Here is a 20,662-nt window from a genome sequence, read left to right on the forward strand (position 1 = left end):
TACTTAAGTAAAAGTAAATTTAGAAATTTTAAAAATGACTTAATATGTATAATATGGTTTTCAATATGGCATTGTTTTCACACACGCCCCCCCTTTTGTTTTCACCCAAAGGGGGCGTGGTCGATGAGAAGGAGGAATATGAGACGGCGCTAGGACCCAGAGCGCGCCTTGCTAAGGAAGAGGGCGTAGGCTCGTTCAGCCGGCGGAGGAGGGAAAGACGCCGCCGCTGCCGCCACTGACGAGCTGCTCGCGCACAACCGCGAGAATCGCGAGCTTCTGACAGCAGCGCGAGCGATGCCAGTCTTCGGCTGCGAGGAAACAGACTAGTAAAGAGAAGCTCCCCCCCCGCTCTTGGCCGCGTTTTGTCTTGGTTTCAGCGGCGTGAACACAGCGCAGCGAGCATGTCGGTGCTAGCTCTGCAAGAGTATGAATTCGAGAGACAGTTCAACGAGGACGAAGCCATCCGATGGATGCAGGAGAACTGGTAAGGCTCTCGTCTTTTATTTGGAACACAATCTCAGTGAGCGGTTTTCACCGCGGTGTTTGTGACTGTATACATGCACCGGCGCATATGCATCAGCCTTTGCGGGATTAAACCCTCCGCCTGTATCCTATTATATCACACTCTCTCTGTTCCTTATCCGCAAACTGCAGCTCGTGTCTCATGAACTGTGCAAAAATCCACGCACGCACGCAGGCCTCGAGCCGAGTGTCGGCGCGAGCCGCTGTGTGTACATCCCACCATCCGCTGTGGGCATCACAGGTCGATGATGTGTGATTTTGTCAGGAGGAGATGTTTTTTTTGTCTTTGATTTCCCTGTGATTTATCCTCTCGACGTCAGTTACCGCGATACTGGACACTGTAAAGGTCACTCGTGGCTCCAGCTGCCTCATCCATGTTGGACATATAACCACTGGCCCAGCAGCAGGTTATTAAATTAAGCCTGATCACAGGCTGATCTCAGCCACGAGTGACGTGTTGTCCTTCATGATAGGATCTTTCCATTTCTGTTTCAAATCAGGTAAATAAGAGATAAGCGAGTCCTTTATTCGTCCCACATGGATGGGGGAAATGTGCAGTGCTACAGCAGCCAACAATCACAACAAGGTAGAAAAGTAGAATTAAGGTTAATTAAGGTAACAACAATACAAAAACAAGATAAGCAACACTAGCTTCACTGTATACAGTATATACAAATGCACTTTACTGTACAACACAAAGATCTCTGGTGGTGCGCAGAGTAATCTGCCGCACGATTAATCAGATTGATTTCTGCCCTGTTTTGTAATTGGTATTTGTTATTACTTATTAATTATATGAAATTAAATCCAAATAACTCAATTTATCCATTAGCTTCATATGTGTTAAACCTTCAGGTTGAGTCATACACACCACATCAACATACTTCATGTCCTTAACCCAACAAATGCCACAAAATAGCCCAGTCTGATCATCACATGATGTACAAAAGACCCTTTCAAGTGCATTATCTGTTAAAAGTATTGAATAAGAGCAATACATAACATGGAATAAGATGACACTCTTTGTCATATATTTAGTAAATGCACACAAACTGGAGAAGATGGAAGAGATAGTTGAATAAATGCTTATTTAGGTAAAGCAGTTTTCTCTTGTATGTCATATTTTATCAGATGGATGAAGACAAAAGTTAAATGGCATAAAAAAAAACATCCTCAAACTAGCATCATACATTTGCCTGCAGCTGACCTTATTTCCAACAGTTGCCTCTGCCCACTAAAAAATTGCTCAACTTCTAGATATCGCATTCAAATCCTATTTAAAGTTTCCCCAGACCTGTGTAAACATGTTTTTGTTGGGGTGGACCGGTCCAGTGCAGGAGGAAGAAAAACCACATCCCAAACTCGTTTTGCCTGAAAACAGTCAAACGCCCTAAAAATGTCACTGAGCAGCAAATCCACATTCCACACATTGGGAAAGTTGGAATCTATTCATTGGCTCCATTTTCATAATTACCGGCTGTTCACTTACTGTCAACATGACTGACGGATTGATTCATAGATTGCCACGTTGCCAAGTTAAAAACCAGGTTTTTGAACAAAGGATTAGTCAGAGACAACGGTTCTACTGTCACTGATCAATCACTAAAGCTCTCCAGCCCTGGAATTGTTGAGGATCCTGATTTGAAATGAAAACTCATTTTAGACCAGTCACTGTTTACCTAAGGCTGTGTCTGCCAGGCGTTGCACACACACACTGTTATAATATCTTGGGTGATTATTTCACTGTTGCCACTGAGGTTAAGTCAATATTGCTCTGTGGTTGTGTACTTTGGCACAAACCAAATCCATCCAAACTTGGGCTGCAACAGCTAATCCAATATGTAATCAATATGTAATCAAATTGAGGATTTATATTCAGCTTCTTAAATGTGAACATTGTCTGTCATTTTTCCTTGCTAAATATAACAAAGAAACCTTTTAAACCGATAAAGACACTTGAGCACGTCTTCATTTCGAGGTTTGGGAAACGCTGATCAACATATTTCGACTTTTTCTGACACATTGTGGAGCAAATAAGTATCCGATCAATCGACAAAATAATCAGTTGTGAGAGAAACCATTAGTTGCAGCCCGAATCCAAACTTCTTCTACATGGAGTCGATGAATTCCCTCTCTGGTCCATGCCAGGATGAAGCTTCTGAGCAGAGCGAAACAAGTCACGCGTTGGCTCAGCATAGGCCTCATTAGACGTTCGGCATCGCCGCGTTTGTGTAAAGCGGAACAGGATGAGCCGGAGGCATTAATCTGGCGTCATTTGCCATCTGCTTAAGCTCAGCATAACATTTTTAACATCGCTTGAGTAGCACACTCTCCTGCTCTGAGCTGCTCTCCAAACACTTTCATGCTTATACAGTGAGACCGAGTCTGTGTATGTGTGTTTGCAAGAGAGCGAGGGAGAGAGAGGGGGAGGCAGCATGGGAGCAGTGTGTGTGGGAGCTGTCCATGTCCTGGTACTGACAGCCGGCCAATCGCGTTCATCTTCTGATGTCTGCTGACAGAGCGCGAGCCAATCACGCCGCAGCCCATCTATGCTGACTTCTCAGTGCTGCTCTTGTAGTGGAGGGGCGTCGAGGTCGCCCAGACTGTTGCCTCCTGTCTGCCATGTGCAGGAAATCTGACTTTAATATGTTTGTTTTTTTTAATGAAAGCAGTGGACTATGTGTGACATGAGGCAGATAAAAAAAAAAAAGTGAACTAGACTTAGGGCACATATTCACCACCATGCAAAGCAGACACAAATGAAGCCACCTGAAAACCAACTGCTGTTTTTTTATTACCCTTTAATACTTCCCACACTTCTTTAACAGGCTTATGGTCTGTTGGGTAAATATCCACTGTAATCCAGATATTACATTCACAGAGGTGCAAATGCCAATTACATTAGGGTTTTTTTAACTGAGAATATTGTTTAAGAATCTGTTTATGAATTGCAGCACAAGCAGGTTCTATTATTTTATCAACAAAATAGACATAATATGTTGAAAACAGAATTAAATCTATATTTAGGCAGGTGAACTAGGTACACTGTCTAAAAGAATGTATATTTTCTTCAGATTAATGCTTATTGTTATAAATGTGTGTCTGTGTATATATATATATTTATGACATGTAATATATATGTGTATATGTGTATTATTTTTCAGATTCTTAGATGTGAATATTTTCTGGTTTCTTTGCTCCATTTGTCAAAGAAATATTCAAAACTGAATCATTTTGGTTTGCGGACAAAACAAAGACATTTGAGAACATCATCGTTTCCAGGTTTTTCAACATTTTATGGACCAAACAAGTACTTGATGAATTGAGAATGTACTAAAACGTATTGTTAGGTATATTTAAGTTAGTCACAATTGAGTTAGAGCAGACCACCTGAGCTGGAGCATCAAACCACACAGGTAAGACAACTTTACACTCTTTATACCATTGTTGTCGGTATGTCAATTTAGTCAGCATATATGCAGATTAAAATGAATCTCGCAAACATGACCTATATCTAGATTAACTTGAGTATTTGCATTTCAGATTAGCGACAATCCCGCAGCACTCGTTTAAGCTTGAGCTGTGTTTTCCTACCACCATTGTCAACGTTACGATATTGGCATGTGCAGCAGAAACGTTTCAGACTTGAAGGTACAGTGTGTCGGATTTGGCGACACGTGTTGGTGAAGTTGTGTGTTGCAGCTGAATGTCTCTCACCTGAAACCTTTGAAGCATGTAGACGAACGGAGCCTTCATTTTTGATGAAAACTACGCAAAAGGTGTTTGTGTATGTAACTATTAAAGGCTCATTGACAATAAAAACAATTTATACATTCAGGTCATTGTAATTGTTACACACTGGACCTTTAATTGAGCTGTTAAATAGGACAGAAATGTAACATTATATTAATGAATTCAGTTCCTTCACTCTTCTTTGTTTACCCTTTGCACCTAAATCCACTGCCACATCAGATTAAAACGTTTGTGACTATCTGCGTTCTCGACGGTGACCTAATGTAACACATTTGACAGAGTGATGCTCATATGGGAGCTGAATATGCACAGTATATAGAGTCAGTAACAGTCATTGTTTTGCAGGAATGAATGGAGGCTGGTACTCTGATCTTATGCGTTTCCTGAAGACTTTGAAGCACAGACAGCTCCGGCATTGTGAAGCAATAAAGTGACTGGCTGAGAGAAGACGAGGAAGAGGAAGCAGAGGACATGGACCGGCAACACATGCTGTTATTATGATCCAGTTTACCCCGATTACAAGCACGGGAGCACGAGTCGGGGAAGGAACAGTTCTGGATAGAACGTTTTATAAGTGGAAAAATAAAAAGATGTTGACACTTTGCTGTTATTTCGGGGCTGTCGGCAGCCGCTGCACTTAGCACCCAGAACCCGATAATTATGTGCAAAATAACGTCATGCACAAATAGAACCTAACACATCAGCTGGGTGATATTAATATACTGTAGTGACTGCTGTCGTTCCCTTGGCACTTTTCACTTTGTTCAACATTCGACATCCTTTTAACTTAAGGATATGAGCAAGTGAAGACGGGTACAGCTGCAGATGTGATAAATGGAACAGGACTTAAATAGCATTGTTTGGCAAAGTACATCTTCTGTCTTAAATGTCGTCCGCCGACTCTCGATGTTCTCCCGCAGACGTCGGTATCATGCGGGTTGCTTGAAATCTGTGTTCTGTTTTTTAAAAAGCGTCTGGGGTAGTCGGCTTAATGCACGTTTTAATGGATCTCTGGTGGTTTTTGCCCTGAAATGACAGAAAACAGCAGACGCTTAGTTTGTTGCAGTGGGAACAATAATGAAGTGTGTGGTCTGTGGTCTGGTGTTTAAAATTCTGCCACTTGTGTATTTCCATTTTCATATTGCTGTTCCTTTCAAGGAATATTTTCAATTATTGAATCCAATATTTCAGAAACATCTCAAAAGTGATGAGGTTCTCAAATGTCGTGTTTTGTCCACAAACCAAAATAATTCAGTTTTTAATTATTCACTTGTACAAGACGGGAGGAAAACTGCTGTGTCATTCAGTATTATTTATTCAGTGTCTTATCAGTGTTTGGCACTGTGATGGGTTTTTCATTTTCACTTCAACTATTTTACTTTATTCCTTTTTTGATTTACTTTTTGGTATTTATGAGTTACGCATCAGACGTGAACTTTACATCCCACGCTCAAAATAATGCTGACTTTCAGCCCTTGTTACCTCATGTGCTTAAAGGAATACTTCTCTGATTCGCCTTTAGCTTTGTATTACCAGAATAGCGGTAGTATTTTTGAAAAATTGTGTTTCCCAACCTCAGTTTCCCCCGAGTTGAGAAATATCTTCGTACTTTTCTTTGCTACGTGCCCACCAGTGACACTTGGCCCTGTTAGCATAACTGTTAGCAAAGATGGCGAACACTGTTTGCATTCTGGGAATGAGGTCCCGCCCCCTACGAGAATTACGGAAAAAAAATGGAATTAGCACAAGTGTCTCTGGTGGCCACGTAACAAATAAAAAGAATGAAGATATATGTTGTTGTTGTTGTTGTTGTTTTTAGCTGATTGAGGCTTGCTTCATCATGCCAGCATTTTAGGCTCAACTGAGATGAAATCACTTCCCAAACTTCCCAAAATTAGACATGGCCAATATTTAATGCATTTCAAATAAAACACATTACAGTATATTGTTTCCTGTCCTCACTTCCCCTTTGAAATTCTAGCCATTCCTCCTGACAGTGAAACTGCGTCACGCTGCTGCCATTTGAACAAATGCAGCACTTTTTGATCTTGATCAGTGCTGACCATGTTAACCCAGAATCCCTCAGGCTTGATGTTCTCTGGGCTGCTCTTCTTCTCATCTCACAACTAGGCAAAGTCAGAGATGAAAAAAACAACAAAAAAAACATAGTAATCAGAAACAAAGTTCTTCCTGGAGCTGTGCTGTTTTATCACAACTAATATCATGCTCGCTTACTGCCATACCATCTTAAATGCATCGTTCCTGTTCTTTCCTGCACCGTTTAAACCGTCAAAGAATGACCCTTTAAGACACAATCTGAAATGGTGAAGAGAAAAAAAAATGTAGATAACGTGATTTGTTATCCATGCAGGTCACAGACAGTCAAATGCTTTTATCAAATATGATCCGTCATTACAGTGTTTATAGAGTTGAGTGCTATTCAACGCAAGATTCCAAACCAGCCATTTGTCTTTCTCAAACTTGACTGGAGATGTTTTTAAGGCACTTAACTGGCATATAATTATAGTCACCACTCAACAAGAGTGTAAGTGTTTCCTGTAAAGAGAAATCAACCTTTTATATTGTGTCACCAGATGCGGAATGGACTGAAGTAATGGTAGTAGTTTCACAAGGTTGGTCATTTGAAGTTGCATTAAAAACTGCATGCATAGATTTATACACTTACACTTTATACACAGGCCGTTAGCAGTGGTGTAGTCTACATGATGTGCAGGTGTACACTGTGCACCTGCTACAAAAGGGACAAGATTTCCGTTTAAATCCACTTAAAAGTGCACATACTTCTACTGTATATCGGCAGAGTTTTTGTCAAAACTTGCACTTTGTTTTTTTTGCAAATAAAAGTTGAGGACCTCGATCATTTATATTAAAACTCATCATGTGTGCTCTGCCTTTATTTATTAATTGGTTAATTCAAAGAATTAAAACATATTTTTGGATTTTCTTGAATGTGAATATTTCACATTTCACATATTTTTCATCATTTCCAGGTTTGAGAAACGCCAAACAACTTTTTTCAACAATTTCTGACATAGTATGGATCAAACGATTACTCGATTTATTGAAAATAATAATAGATTATGAGAATAAGCGTTTGCTGCAGCCCTAAATTACGATTGTATATGGGAAATGACAAAAAGGCAACCCTTAAAATGGTGATGCAGTTGATGGTAGAGCAAAAAGTTAGTGTGCAGCCATTTGATGTGTTATCTGGAGAGTCGCTCATCTGCTGCAGCTCGTCTAATATTGTGGTCTGTGGCTCATCCCACACTTTGACAAGTCCCACTCTGAACTAACTCTTTGAGTGCATATGTTTCGCATGCGGTCGCGTCCACATTATGTGACGCTGCGAACCACACGCTCCGCTCAGACGCTGAGACACCGGCTCAGTGGCCCGGCCGTGCAGACTCATCGTCGCACTGCAAACGCAGGATTATGTAATGGGTGAAATCTCCTGGATCAGCTAATGCAGATTCAAGTCCCACAGCAGGTTACCCAGCAGCTTTGTGCAGCACTGTCCGTGGGGGAGGGGAGGGTTCATCGATTCAACATCCTCAATGCAAGACCGAGTGTTTTTAGGGAAGGGAAACCAAAACAGAAAGTGCACACTTCTGTTATGATTTACCGACTCAATACCCCGAGCTGAACCTGGTGATTTACTGTAAAAAGTGTGTGACGTCTTTGTCTTAGTTGCCTGGCAATCATGATTTAAGTAACAATGAGAAAACCTGAACAGTCTAGAGACAGCTTGATGTTCCTCATCGATTAATCCGTCTATTAGTTTCTTGATTAATCGAGTACTTGTTTGGTCCGTGTGATGTCAGAGAATGTTCATCAGTGTTTTCCAAAGGTTTGGGAAACACCAATCAACATTTTTCATCATTTCCTGATACTTTGTGGACCAAACAGCTGATTTATTCATCACAAACCTTAGTCAATTGTCTTAATGACGACTCTGTCACAATCAAACTATAAAAACAGAGATGGCATTGTCATATTGCATGTCATATAATCACAACTGTACACATTGATAAAGACTCCTTTATAAGAACACTAAAGGTGTCATTATCAATGTGTACAGTGACGATGACACCTCGAGTAGAACACTTTATTTTAAACTTGATCGACGACTTGACTACAAGTTTCACAAAATAAGAAATAAGCTAAGTCACTGATAGTTCATTTCAGAACCTAAACTGTTTATAAACCCTTTATGTAGTTGATCTAGTAGATAATAGGAGTAGATTTTTAACATTCTTCTGTTATTTTTCTACTTGCTTTGCTTGAGATTTTGGAGAAAACAGCAGGAAGCATAGCAAAGACAATTTGCTGTGTGAAATGATAGGTTTATTGTATTGACCGTGCAGTCAGTTGGTGGTGGCTCTCTCTTAGCTTTTGCTGTGCAGTGATAATACTTCACCTGCTGCTGAGAAGATTAAAAGAATGTATCACTTGTACGACGATGGCGTCGTCGATGATTGTTCAGAGCGGCGCGTCTCCAACTTTTTTATACCAAGTAACACCCGAGGAAAATATTGATGTAATCGCCAACACTAAAATACAGTGGTGTAAATAGGACGAGCAAAGTCGGATTAATTCCCAATAAGATAATTTGCTCTCTCATCATCCTCCTCTTCCTCACACATACTTCAGACACTGGTATAGTGACATTAGATACCCTGGTATATACAGTAGAACAGTATTTCTGATTGTCCTCCAAGTACCACCAGAGGAAGCTTATGTTCTACTGGTGGTACACATACCACAGTTTGAGAACAATGGGGTTTAGGGCATCAGAAAATCCAGTAGTACATATTATCTAATTGTTGACTTTGAGATTACTTTTTTTTTTTAAATCTACTAATCCTTTACGATGACTCTGAAGGCCGTGGCCCTCGGGTGGAATCATGAAGGTGTGATGTGAACTGACACTGGTGTATTAAATGCAGACGTGGCTCGGCTGCAGCTGGCACCAAAGACAACAGCGGCAACATTCCTTCCCCCATCACCACCGCCTCGCAACAACTCACCAGCTTTGACCATGCCTTTGGGTTTCTGTAGCCTGTTTTTTTCTTTCTTTCTTTCTTTCTTCCTTTCTTTCTTTCTTTCTTTCTTTCTTTCTTTAGTTCTCTTGACAGCAGTGGAATCCGTCATACGAATGCTGCTGTAGGCTACGCACACTGTAGCCTCTAATGCACTTCGTCATAAAGATAAGATCATACCTTACAGTGTTGTCGTACGGGCTGTAAATAAATCTAACTTTGAAGGAGCTCATGTCAGTAATCATGTTAAACAAATGTAATTATTGTCTCCACAATGGCTGGTTAACAAAATGACTTGTCTAACCAGTTTGGGTCAGTATCTGTCGTCTGCTTTTATAATCCAGCAAACAGAGATAGTGATTCACAGAGGTGGTGTGTTGAGGTTAAAGCGGCGGGCCGAGTTGGTTGTACTGTATTACTAATAGAGCTGAAACCATGAAACGATGAATCGATTATTAAATTAATCGACAACTATTTTGATAATCAATGAATCGGTTCAAAGCTTTTTTAATGATTAAAACTAGGATTTCCGATTGTTTAAGCTTCTTAAATGTGAGTATTTTCTTCATTCCTTTACTCTAAATCATTAAAAGTGAATCATTTTGGTTTGTGGACAAAACAAGACATTTGAGAACCTCATCATTTCACGCTTTCTGATAATTTATGGACCAAACGCTTAATCGAGAAAATAATCGACAGTTGCAGCTCTAATTACTAATGTATTAGAAGAGATGTGGGTGTGGTTTCTTTGGAATGAAGCAAATGTTGACCTTTTTTGAATCTGATCGTACCAGTTAAGATCGAGGCGATATGACTGCACACACTGTTGTTGTTGTTGGCGTGCACTGCTGAGGTGGCAAAACAGAACAGGGTGGCTTGGTGTTTGTGCAGTGTGTATACATACGTCTCGCTTCTGTGGGAAATCTTTGCATTCATAGCGGAATGTGTTAACAACCCATCGGACCAGTATTGTAGTGTGTGTCACACAGGCGACCTTGAATTGGCACTCGTATCCACTTGCGGATGAGTTCTTTACGCTGTAATTCAGTCGTTAATGCGAACGCCGGGCGGAACGAAAGCAACATCGCTTCTTGAGCTACTGCTACACAACTCATTATATGCAGTGCTGTTCCTGTGCGGTCCCAGAGTTCCCTGAACGCCTCACGCCTTGTCCCTGAACACTGTCCTCTTGAGGGCAATAATGATTTATTTACCTGTATCTCCACAACAGTGTTGCTGTACATGCCTCTTATGTCGACTTCCCTACCTGCGGCTAATTCCTATTTCTTCTGTAGCCTTTTTTTTTTTTGGCTGATGTTGTTTTTAGACATTCATGGAGTTTTCCCACTACTCCATTCTAGCACTACTCGGCTCGACTCACCTGTTTTTTTTTGGTTTTCCATTAGTGGTAGTATCTGGAACCTGGTGCTTTTTTTTAGTACCTGCTCTGTCGAGGTTCCATGCGAGCTGAGCCGTCAAAAATATGTGATATCGTCAGACTGCCGGACCACTGATCGGTTTGAAGCTTTTGTCATTGTCACAAAACAAGATTTCTGATTGTTTTAGATTCTTAAATGTGAACATTTTATTCTTCTTTGCTCCACATAACAAAGAAATCATAAAACCCCAAACACTTTTCTTCAGATTTATTTGTGCCACTGTTGTGTGACGATGTGACACAGCGGTGATCTCTGATAAGTCCCTCGTTGCTGAGTAGAAGCAATAAGTGTAAACTGAAAACTAAGCATTATGCCCGCACACACACACACACAAAGAAAATGATTAAATCATCATTTCAGGCATTGCCTGAAGTCAGTGAAAAAAAAGGAGTTTGTGTTGTAAACAGTGTGCTGTGCTCATGATGGAGGTCACTGCTGGAAGAGAAAAGGGAAGGAAACAAAGTGAAATGGTTAGACATCATCAGTTTGGAATGTATTTTTGTACACTGAGAAATTATTGTAAAACTGCTTATATGGATATATGGATATTTGTTATCTTGTTTAGTATTTTCATAAAAGCCCGTCCAAACCTGCACAGGATGAATAAATGTGTCCATCATGTCAAGATGCTTCATTTGTTGCAGCACACGGCCATGCGATTGTATAGATTATCCCAGAATCGACCGTGTACCACGTCATCAACGCACACGATGACCACATTTACCTGGGTTTGCACTTGCGATCATAAAAAAAAAATGTGTTTTACTTTTCTTGTGTGTCACAGGAAGAAGTCCTTCCTCTTCGCGGCTCTGTACGCCGCCTGTATCCTCGGCGGCCGTCACGTCATGAAACAGAGGGAGAAGTTCGAGCTGAGGAAACCGCTGGTGATATGGTCGCTCACACTCGCTGTTTTCAGGTGAGGAAGAGAACGTGAATGCCTCCTATCACGTCGTAGCATAATCTGGATTATGAAAATGAACAATATGGGAATATGCATATATACTGTGAATGCGTTTGAGTTATTTGTAGCAGCCGTCAGGTTCTTAGAGATGCACCTAATCCAGTTTAGCTAAACACACTGACTTTGTTTTTCACAGTGAAACTGAGTCATGGTCTATTTGCAGCTGCATATTTTAACACATTCCAAAACTGCAGGTGACGCTTTCACACGGCTCAGACGATACTGTCGTGCATAAGAAGCGTGTATTGTATTGTCGAGGTGTAGCAACAGTATGTTCTCATGACTCTGGCATTGCAATTGGAATGAATTACGACACAGAAACAACAAAATTCTTTGCTGGCAGGTGATGAACCGACTCTAATATGTATGTGTACAGAATTGAAGACAAATAAAGGTACGATATTTAGCTGAAACAATAACTCTATTAATCGATCACTAAATGAATCGTTAGGTATTTTGATAATTGATTCATCCACATTAGTTTGAGTGTTTTTTTTTAAGAATTTAAACAGCTTTTCAGATTTTTCACCTTCTTGAATGTGGGTTGTTTTTTTGTTTTTTGCTCCATTTAACAAAGAAATCAGTGAAACTGAATCATTTTTATGGATAAAACGAGACATTTGAGAACACCTGATCAACATTTTGTGGAACAATTACCCGATTATTCGAGATAATAATCGACATATCAGTCGATTATGAAAATAATCATACGTCGCAGCCCTTGTACTTTATGGGTGGCTTGATACCACTTTCTGATTTCACAACCCTGAATTCCTACCAATATCCGTGTAATAGCCATGGTGGACATCTCTCTCTATCGATATCCGATCCATTGATTTTGACCAGTATCAGACCGACGCTGATTCAGAGGCTGGTATCGGCTCATGTCGTCGTCGTCGTACTTTTACACCCGTACAACTTACAGACTCATGTCTACATGGACCACCTCATTATTTGCCTCTTGTCTCTCTCTGTGCGTGCAGTATATTTGGTGCCATCCGTACTGGGAGTTACATGACGTACATCTTGATGACGAAAGGGCTTAAACAGTCGGTTTGTGACCAGAGTTTTTACAACGGGCCCGTCAGCAAGTTCTGGGCGTACGCATTTGTACTCAGTAAAGCACCAGAATTGGGTAAGTCAATAAATTTATTTTATTTTTTTTTGTTTATCAAAAGGCTGCGTGGTCCCTTTCTTTTTTGTGTGTTCATCTCTGTCCTTGTGAGACGTAAATGCCACGAACCCCAGGGTTAAACCCAGAGCACTGATTCCTCTCTGTGGGAATGAAAGGTGACAGACGCTCACTGTTCTCTGTTCTTCTCTCCGTGACTCTGTCGTGAACATGACTGTGACTGTCCGTTCTCTGGTGTCCAGACTCAGCTTCACAAATGTACAGTCATGAGTATTAAGAAGAAACAACGAGGGCCATCTTTGATAATGTGAAGATTTCCGGGGTTCAATTGGTCCTTTTTTTAACACTAACATTTACATACAAATGCACTGTTTTCTAAAAATCTAATTTACATTGTCACAATTATCATTGTAGCCAAATTTAAGCCTGTGGACCATAGTTTAAACACCCCTGCCATACACAAAGCCCATTACTGTAGAGTCAGGAAGTCAATCTACATTCATTTTCCATCATTTCATTAAAGTGTACATTTACTCTTGATTAGAAGAGCCTGAGGTCATAGGATTTTTATTATTATTATTGTTGTTGTTGTTTTAGGTTTGTTTTCTTAAGTTAGGAATGTTACTTCTCAAATGTCATTCTTAAAACCTGACTTCCAGTAATATCATGGATTTGAAACAAGACGGAGAACACTGGATGAGGAAACCTAATGCATGTTTTAAATTGGCAATAAAACAATCCAAAATAGAATAACAATTAAACAGCAGCCTCTGATTCGCTAATTTGGATGCTTTCAACTTCAGATTTGAAAAGGATTAATTGTTCATCCCTACTGTGTGTATACAGCATTATTTTATTTTTATGATTTTAAGTTGGCAGAAAGATTACACCTGTGCCGTTTGTGTGCCGACAGCACTTCCACATGTTCGAGAGCAACTTGCAACAGTAATAATATTCTCTTTTTCTCCCTTTATTCATTCTCCTTTTCTTTACACCCCCTCCTCCTCCCCCCACATCTCTTCAGGTGACACTCTCTTCATCGTGCTGAGGAAACAGAAGCTCATCTTCCTCCACTGGTACCATCACATCACCGTGCTGCTCTACTCCTGGTACTCGTACAAAGACATGGTGGCCGGCGGCGGCTGGTTCATGACGATGAACTACTTGGTCCACGCCGTCATGTACTCTTACTACGCGCTGCGGGCGGCCGGCTTCAAGGTGTCGCGCAAGTTTGCCATGTTCATCACGCTGACCCAGATCACCCAGATGGTCATGGGCTGCGTGGTGAACTACCTGGTGTACTCGTGGATGCAGCAGGGCCAGGAGTGTCCGTCCCACATGCAGAACATTGTGTGGTCCTCCCTCATGTACCTCAGCTACTTTGTGCTCTTTGTCCAGTTCTTCTTCGAGGCCTACGTCGGCAAGTCCAGAGCAAGGGCCGCGGCTGCGGCCGCCGCCGCCACCACCACCAAGAAGAGCGAGTAAAGAGATGAAACAAATGCCATAAGTTTGAGAAGAAGGGAGAAAACAAAGAGAGGAGGGAGTTTGAGAATGGAGATATGGGACCAATGGTTTTTTAGAAAGAGAGGGAGAGGTTGAATGAAGGCTGGGGAGACGGGTGGTGTTTGTGCTTGAGCCTTTCTACTAATGTGCAGTTCTTTAAAAAGCCCCTTCCGAGGTGGTGACTCTGTTGAGGGGGATGCTGGAGAAGAAGCCAGCGCTGCCATGATGAACCAGAAGCCATCGCGAGTTCTTCACCTGATGTGTAAAACAAAAAAAAGAAAAAAAAAAAAAGTAGTTCTTAAATCGTAAAAGATAATGAAAAAAACAAACAAAAAACATCATCTGCCACAAATGTTTACTTGATATTTTAAAAGAAAATAATAATCAGAACATATGAAGATGGATGTGTAGTGTTAACCGGGGCCATCGGAGTGTGTTGTTTTTCTGTCTGTCATCTGTGTTTGTTGTTTTGTTTTGTTGGAGGAAACGTTTGAAAACACTCCCGAGTGTTTGAAGCTGCTGCGTCGGGTCGATGTGAACTGATGGGCTGAGCGGGACTCTATCTTCCGTGTCTTACGTTGCAAAATGTGATATTTTTCTCAGGTCTTAGGTTATCTCTTAAATATAATATGATATAATATAATATGCATATCAAACAAGAGGTAGTCATGTTTGGCATCGGCGTTGGTTTACAGAAAAAGGCTGACATACATCCAGTATTGGCCACATTTAACAAACAAACAAACAAGAAGAATGAAGTGGATCTGTTTGACTGACTCAGATGATCACGCTGCACCTGGGCATGATGGGAAAACGGATGCTGACCGCGCCCCTGACTTCACCGTTTGCCATGACTTTGCAGAAGCTGCCGACCACACTTGGGGTAAGGACTTGCCGTTGATTTCCAGATAGTTGACTGTGTCCAAGCATTCCGACCAGTGAAGGAAAGAAACCGAGTCTGTTGGACACTGAAAGCCCAAATGAAGGACAAACATATTTATGTTTAGCAAAAGAAGAAGAAAAACAAACAAACAAAAACAAAAAACTCAAAACATGCAAATTGTCAAAAATCTGCTGTGTTGACTTTAAAAAATAGTGTGTAACATTAATGTTGTGCTATTGTGCATTTGCACTGTATCAATGTCAAAAACAGTTGTTGCTGAGAAAACTTAACGTATGAACAAAGAGTGCTAAAAATGTGACGTGACTGTGTAGTGTCGGTTCTTTCTTGACGTTACACAATCCTGCTTTTGCTACTTCCACAGCATTTATTCACTCAATACTATGTAGCCGTAACTACATATGGTTGTGTTTCATACTTGCAGCACATCATGGATCCACCAGAGTTCACTGAAGTCGGTGTGCACAGTAAGTGCGGGTTAAATTGAGCCAGATCTAAATAAAGAGTACCTATGACTCTGCTAATGGGCTCAACCAATTACCTCACTTGCACCCTAAAGATCCAACTGTGCACTGACCTATAATCATTATGCATTGTGCAAAAACTGTTAAACTGAAGGGCATATCATTTAAAAAATTAGGTGCTTTTTTCTGTTTTTAAATAATTATTTAACTGAATTTTGAATTTCTTCCTGTGACTCATTGTTTATATGCATAATCACGGCATATATCGAGATTTTAGAGAAATAAATGATCAATGTATTACACTTAAATGCCATATTGTGAACTTTTTGATGGCACCGTGTGTAGTTAAAGGCAGTTTAGTGTTCATTATTTGAGAAGAAAGTTACTATTTATTTCCAACAAGGATATTGTTTGGTTATGTCAGTTATTTATTCTGTCACAAGTCATAGTTAAAGATTATTTAATCTGCATCTACATTAAACATTCTTTCAGTGTTTTCGAAAGGAAAACACTGAAAACAAGAAGTCATAAAAATTCAAACTTTTTTGGTCATGATTGATTCCCACTGCAATCTATAGATATACATTAGATACTAAAATCATACAGCAACAGATATAAGGGGCAATGTTACTTAATAATATTAAAAATGGTCACTGGTTTACAGAGTTAATAATCTTTACTGCCTGGCTGGCATTTTCAATGTCAATGCAGTAAATAATGTACAGAATTCAAATGATGGGATTAAACGTGACATTTGAATGGAGGTATTAAAGGGAATGATACATGAATGTATTAAAAGAAATGTGATTCATATTCATATAGCAGTGGAGTAGTAAAACCAGAAATGAGGAGCAAAGGTGGCAAAAACAGTGAGAAGAACAGGACGGGTGGTGAATTCTGTGGACGTGATAAACATTACAGCAGGTTTTTAATGCACAGTTGGAAATACAAGGAGGAAATAAATAGAAAATGGATGGAGGCACTTTTTAAAGAATTTAAGGTCCAAGATGGAATGCCCTTGCCTAAAATATCTAATAAAAGATTCTTCCAAGGCTATGGAAACCAAACAATTTCTAAATATAAAGCAATTATACACGTATGCAAACATACTAATGGTTCGTATATTAGATTTCTGCCAGCAAAACCTCCTATATTCTTGGTTCAGTGTTTAAGGACATTGTATGTATTGAGGAAATCAGTTGCTTTTCTCACTTTATACCAGTTGGTGGCGGTAATGCACCAATAGCCAAATGGGGTCGTCTCCAATCGTCAAGAAAAACAGAAGAAGAAACTTTTTTGCCTTCTTTTATCTTCAAAACTCCGGTAAATGATGAAAAACGACCTGACGAATGTCAAACAAACTGATTTATTCTCAGTAAAGTAGCGTGGTTTGAAAAGTTAGTTCATTTTCTACAATGGGTGAAACTCAATGTTAGCATGTGTGACGAAGTCAGTGCTGCTAGCGCTAAGTTTGCCGCAGGCTAATTTCAGAAAAATTCACTTTTGGGAGTTCAAACAGGCGGTGAGTTGTGGTGTTTTTCAAATGTGTCTCTGTCACTAAGTCTCCATTAATTAACCGTAATTTCCCACACCGTACGGCTAATTTGTTTATTCAACAAAGAACGAAACGTTTATTTTTCAAGCTAACACCTGTTTGTACCTGTTTTCACATCAGTGGCGTTTCTCTCTAAAACCTAAAACTGGACCAAAACCTTGTCTTCAATCTTAATAATCACTTAATATTAAACACGTGCTCATACGAGACCGGTTTTCACCCGTTAGTTTCTAAACAAAGCAATCATTATTGATTAATTATTGCTTTTCCTTGCACCTGTGGTTTCTCCCCCCGTCGACCCTCAACACAGATGATTTCTTGATACGCTATCGCCACCTGCTGGAAGAAAAGACAACCAGCACCCAAATGTAAATTATGAAGAACCAGACAACAACAGTATCATGATTATAATTATTAGTTTCCCGTGTAGTCTGGTTGGTTTTTATCTAATTATTCCAGGTGAATTACAATTTCAGCCAGTTTAAGCTCCTTGTACAATCATCTAATCCCAATATATATTATTTTTTATGCTTTTAGGGGTGGTTTTGTTCATATTTGTACCATTTTACCCTCGCTCACTTTTAAAGTAACCTTTTGTGTGTTGTTATTATTAGAGAATGAATTGGCAGCTATTATGATATTTGACAGGATTGTGATATAAACTGAAGCTAAGTGGCTTATTTGTTTTATAATAGTTTCAACCCCACTTATGCAGATATATATACAGAATACACAGAATACAGACACAAGTATACAAGTGTATTGAATGTTAAACCTTTCCTTGAATCTGATTCAGGAAAACAATTTGAAATGAAATGAATCTGTTGTTACAATATTTGAAAAACCTCTCTATACTTTGGTAAGGTTCACTGAAGTATGTTACAGTGGAATTTTCCTCCACTTAAAAAAAAGCATGTCTCAGGCTTTAGAGCAGAGAAGTGAAAATGTTCCACGCTGACTCTCAGGAGAGAAAGAGATTCCAGGTTTGGGACTTTCCCTCCTCCGAATTGCACACATAGATTCTGGCTCACATGTCTATGTCCAATATATGCATTAGACCCCATCCACTTTTAGAATTTAAATCTGCCAAAATCCTATCTAACTAGTGTTACTCTGTCCTGCTCAAGAGCTGAGGAGACCAAATACTGACCTGAAGGATCAGAGCAAAGCCTTTGAGTGGGCAGCTAATTCCCTCTTTAGCCCTCATCAGCTGTCCTCCAGGCTGAGATGGAGAAGTGAGTAATGACACAAAGCTATCCCCCCCATCTGGCAGAAAAGTCCAAAATTAGCTATAGATGGAGTTTCAATATCACACTATGTTTTCTTATTACTGTTAAAGATACATGATGTCTCTCATCTGTATCATATAACATGTTTTATTTGTGTGATTGAGGCAAGAAAAGTTAGTCGTTTTTCCCTAATCTAGAGAAAAGTGACCTTTGAAACTGTTTTTTAAAACTGTTGTTGATGCTACACACTCACACAAAAGCAAAGATGGAAAATACTCCCCTCATTTTGTCTTTGAATGCTTTTATAGGTCACAGATGAAGAGGATGTGCCTACTGAAAGAATCAAAGCTTGCATTAGGATGGTGAAAAAGAGAAGGCATCATTGCTGTGTGTATTGTCTGGTGAGTTTAATATTTATTGCCCTTGAAATAATCTTTTCAAGTTACGCAGAAAGTCCTCACGGAAATTGGTGGAGGACATTGTTACTCAGTTTAAGCAGACTAAAGCAGATGTTTTAAAATGATAAAGTCTTAAGAATCAGGTTTATTGCCAGGCAAAGTTAACACAATACTAGCCATTTACTCTGGCAGATTAGAGCTGCAACTAACGATTATTTTCATAATCGATTAATCTGTCGATTATGTTCTTGATTAATCAAGTTAAATGTCAGAAAAGGTTAAAAAACTCTGATCAGTGTTTGTCAAACCTGGAAATGATGATGTTCTCAAATGTCTTGTTTTGTCCACAAACAAATGATTCAGTTTTAATGATTTCTTTGTTATACTGAGCAAAGAAATGAAGAAAATATTCACATTTAAGAAGCTGTGACAATCAGAAATCTTGTTTTAATCGTGAAATTTTTTTCAAACCGATCAATTGATTATCTAAATAGTTAACAATTCATTTAGTTAATCGATCAATAATTGATTAATCAAGTAATTTTTTTCAGCTCTAGTGCAGATATAGGATAAGAAGAGAGAGACCGATAAATAATATAAGGAAAATTAAAATAGAAAAGAGTTGGATAAAGCTATTATTTACAACCGAGAGTGAATATAGTTTAAAACAAAAGCCAGTGCAATCTGTCTGAAGGAAAATATCAAATGTCAGGTTTTACCTTTGTGTGGAGCTAAAGATGTGTAAAGTGTGTGCGGTTAAGGACCGGGATGCAGTCTGCACATCATTGGTATACAGTTTAATTTAAGCAGCAACCTTTTACAAGTTTTACGTGACACAAACTGGAATTATATTCCACACTGTGGTCTGTGCGTGCGTGTGTGCGAGTAAGAGATACTGTATCAGTGCGAGGGTCTGACAGTTTTACTCCACACAACCTGGTGTGGTGCAAGTGAAAAAACCAAGGATTCACTAAAGTCATAAACTCCCCGGATGAGGAGGAGGAGGAGGAGAATGAAGTTATAAATCTTACCTTAATCATCGGTGTTATATATTTATAATAACATTTAAATCAACGCCACGTCCATAAAAATCCACCCCCTCGAGGCCCCGCGGTTACTCACAGTGTCAGTGACTCTATTGCCCCCTGTTGCCCCAATTGAGGAGTAATACAAGATAAATTGACACTGGGCCCAATTTCATCTTTACTTGAAGGCTGAGCTGCTGCTGCTGTTTAGAGTGGTGCCCTAACCTATCTGTTAGCTCTAATGGAGGCCAATATATATAGATAAGTGTGTCTTGCCAGGAAAATCAATATCTATGTGGCCGCTGATGGTTTTCAAGCTAAAGTGCTTTGTTTTCTGCCATTGCCTCGAAACAAAGAGACAGCGGCTCCTTCTATTAACAATTCCCAGTCAACCTTGAGAGGTAGCTGCAGCAACAGAGACAGAGATCGCAGTGGACAGACGGGGGCTGGTGGTGGTGGTGGTGATGGAGGGTGGCAGCGTTGGGTACGAGCACCACTAGAGCGTTAGATTTCGTGGAGGATAGAAATGCACCCTCAGTGGAGCATGGGCATGAGAGCTCTGGAGAGGTATGATGGTATGATGGGTGTGTGAGAAAAATATTTCTTTCAATAATTACAAAATAACGTCATTAGAAATGTGTGTGTCTTTGCAAAGAAGAGTTTAAGATGAAGTGGAAAGACAATACATGATTCAATTTCTATCTATTATTTCAAGGG

The 20,662-nt window shown here is 39.8% G+C and overlaps 1 protein-coding gene across 1 annotated transcript; it reads left to right on the top strand.

The window, feature by feature from the left end:
- The first annotated feature begins 212 nt into the window (after nt 1-212).
- On the top strand, nt 213-15,575 carry elovl6 (ELOVL fatty acid elongase 6). Its single transcript, XM_044040776.1, has 4 exons — nt 213-484; nt 11,562-11,693; nt 12,722-12,873; nt 13,895-15,575. Exons 1-4 carry the CDS (start codon nt 402-404, stop codon nt 14,353-14,355), a joined length of 828 nt encoding a protein of 275 aa, XP_043896711.1. The 5' UTR covers nt 213-401; the 3' UTR covers nt 14,356-15,575.
- Nucleotides 15,576-20,662: the final 5,087 nt, after the last annotated feature.

This window comes from Solea senegalensis, linkage group LG12 (genome assembly GCF_019176455.1).
Source record: "Solea senegalensis isolate Sse05_10M linkage group LG12, IFAPA_SoseM_1, whole genome shotgun sequence".
Lineage (NCBI taxonomy): Eukaryota > Metazoa > Chordata > Actinopteri > Pleuronectiformes > Soleidae > Solea > Solea senegalensis.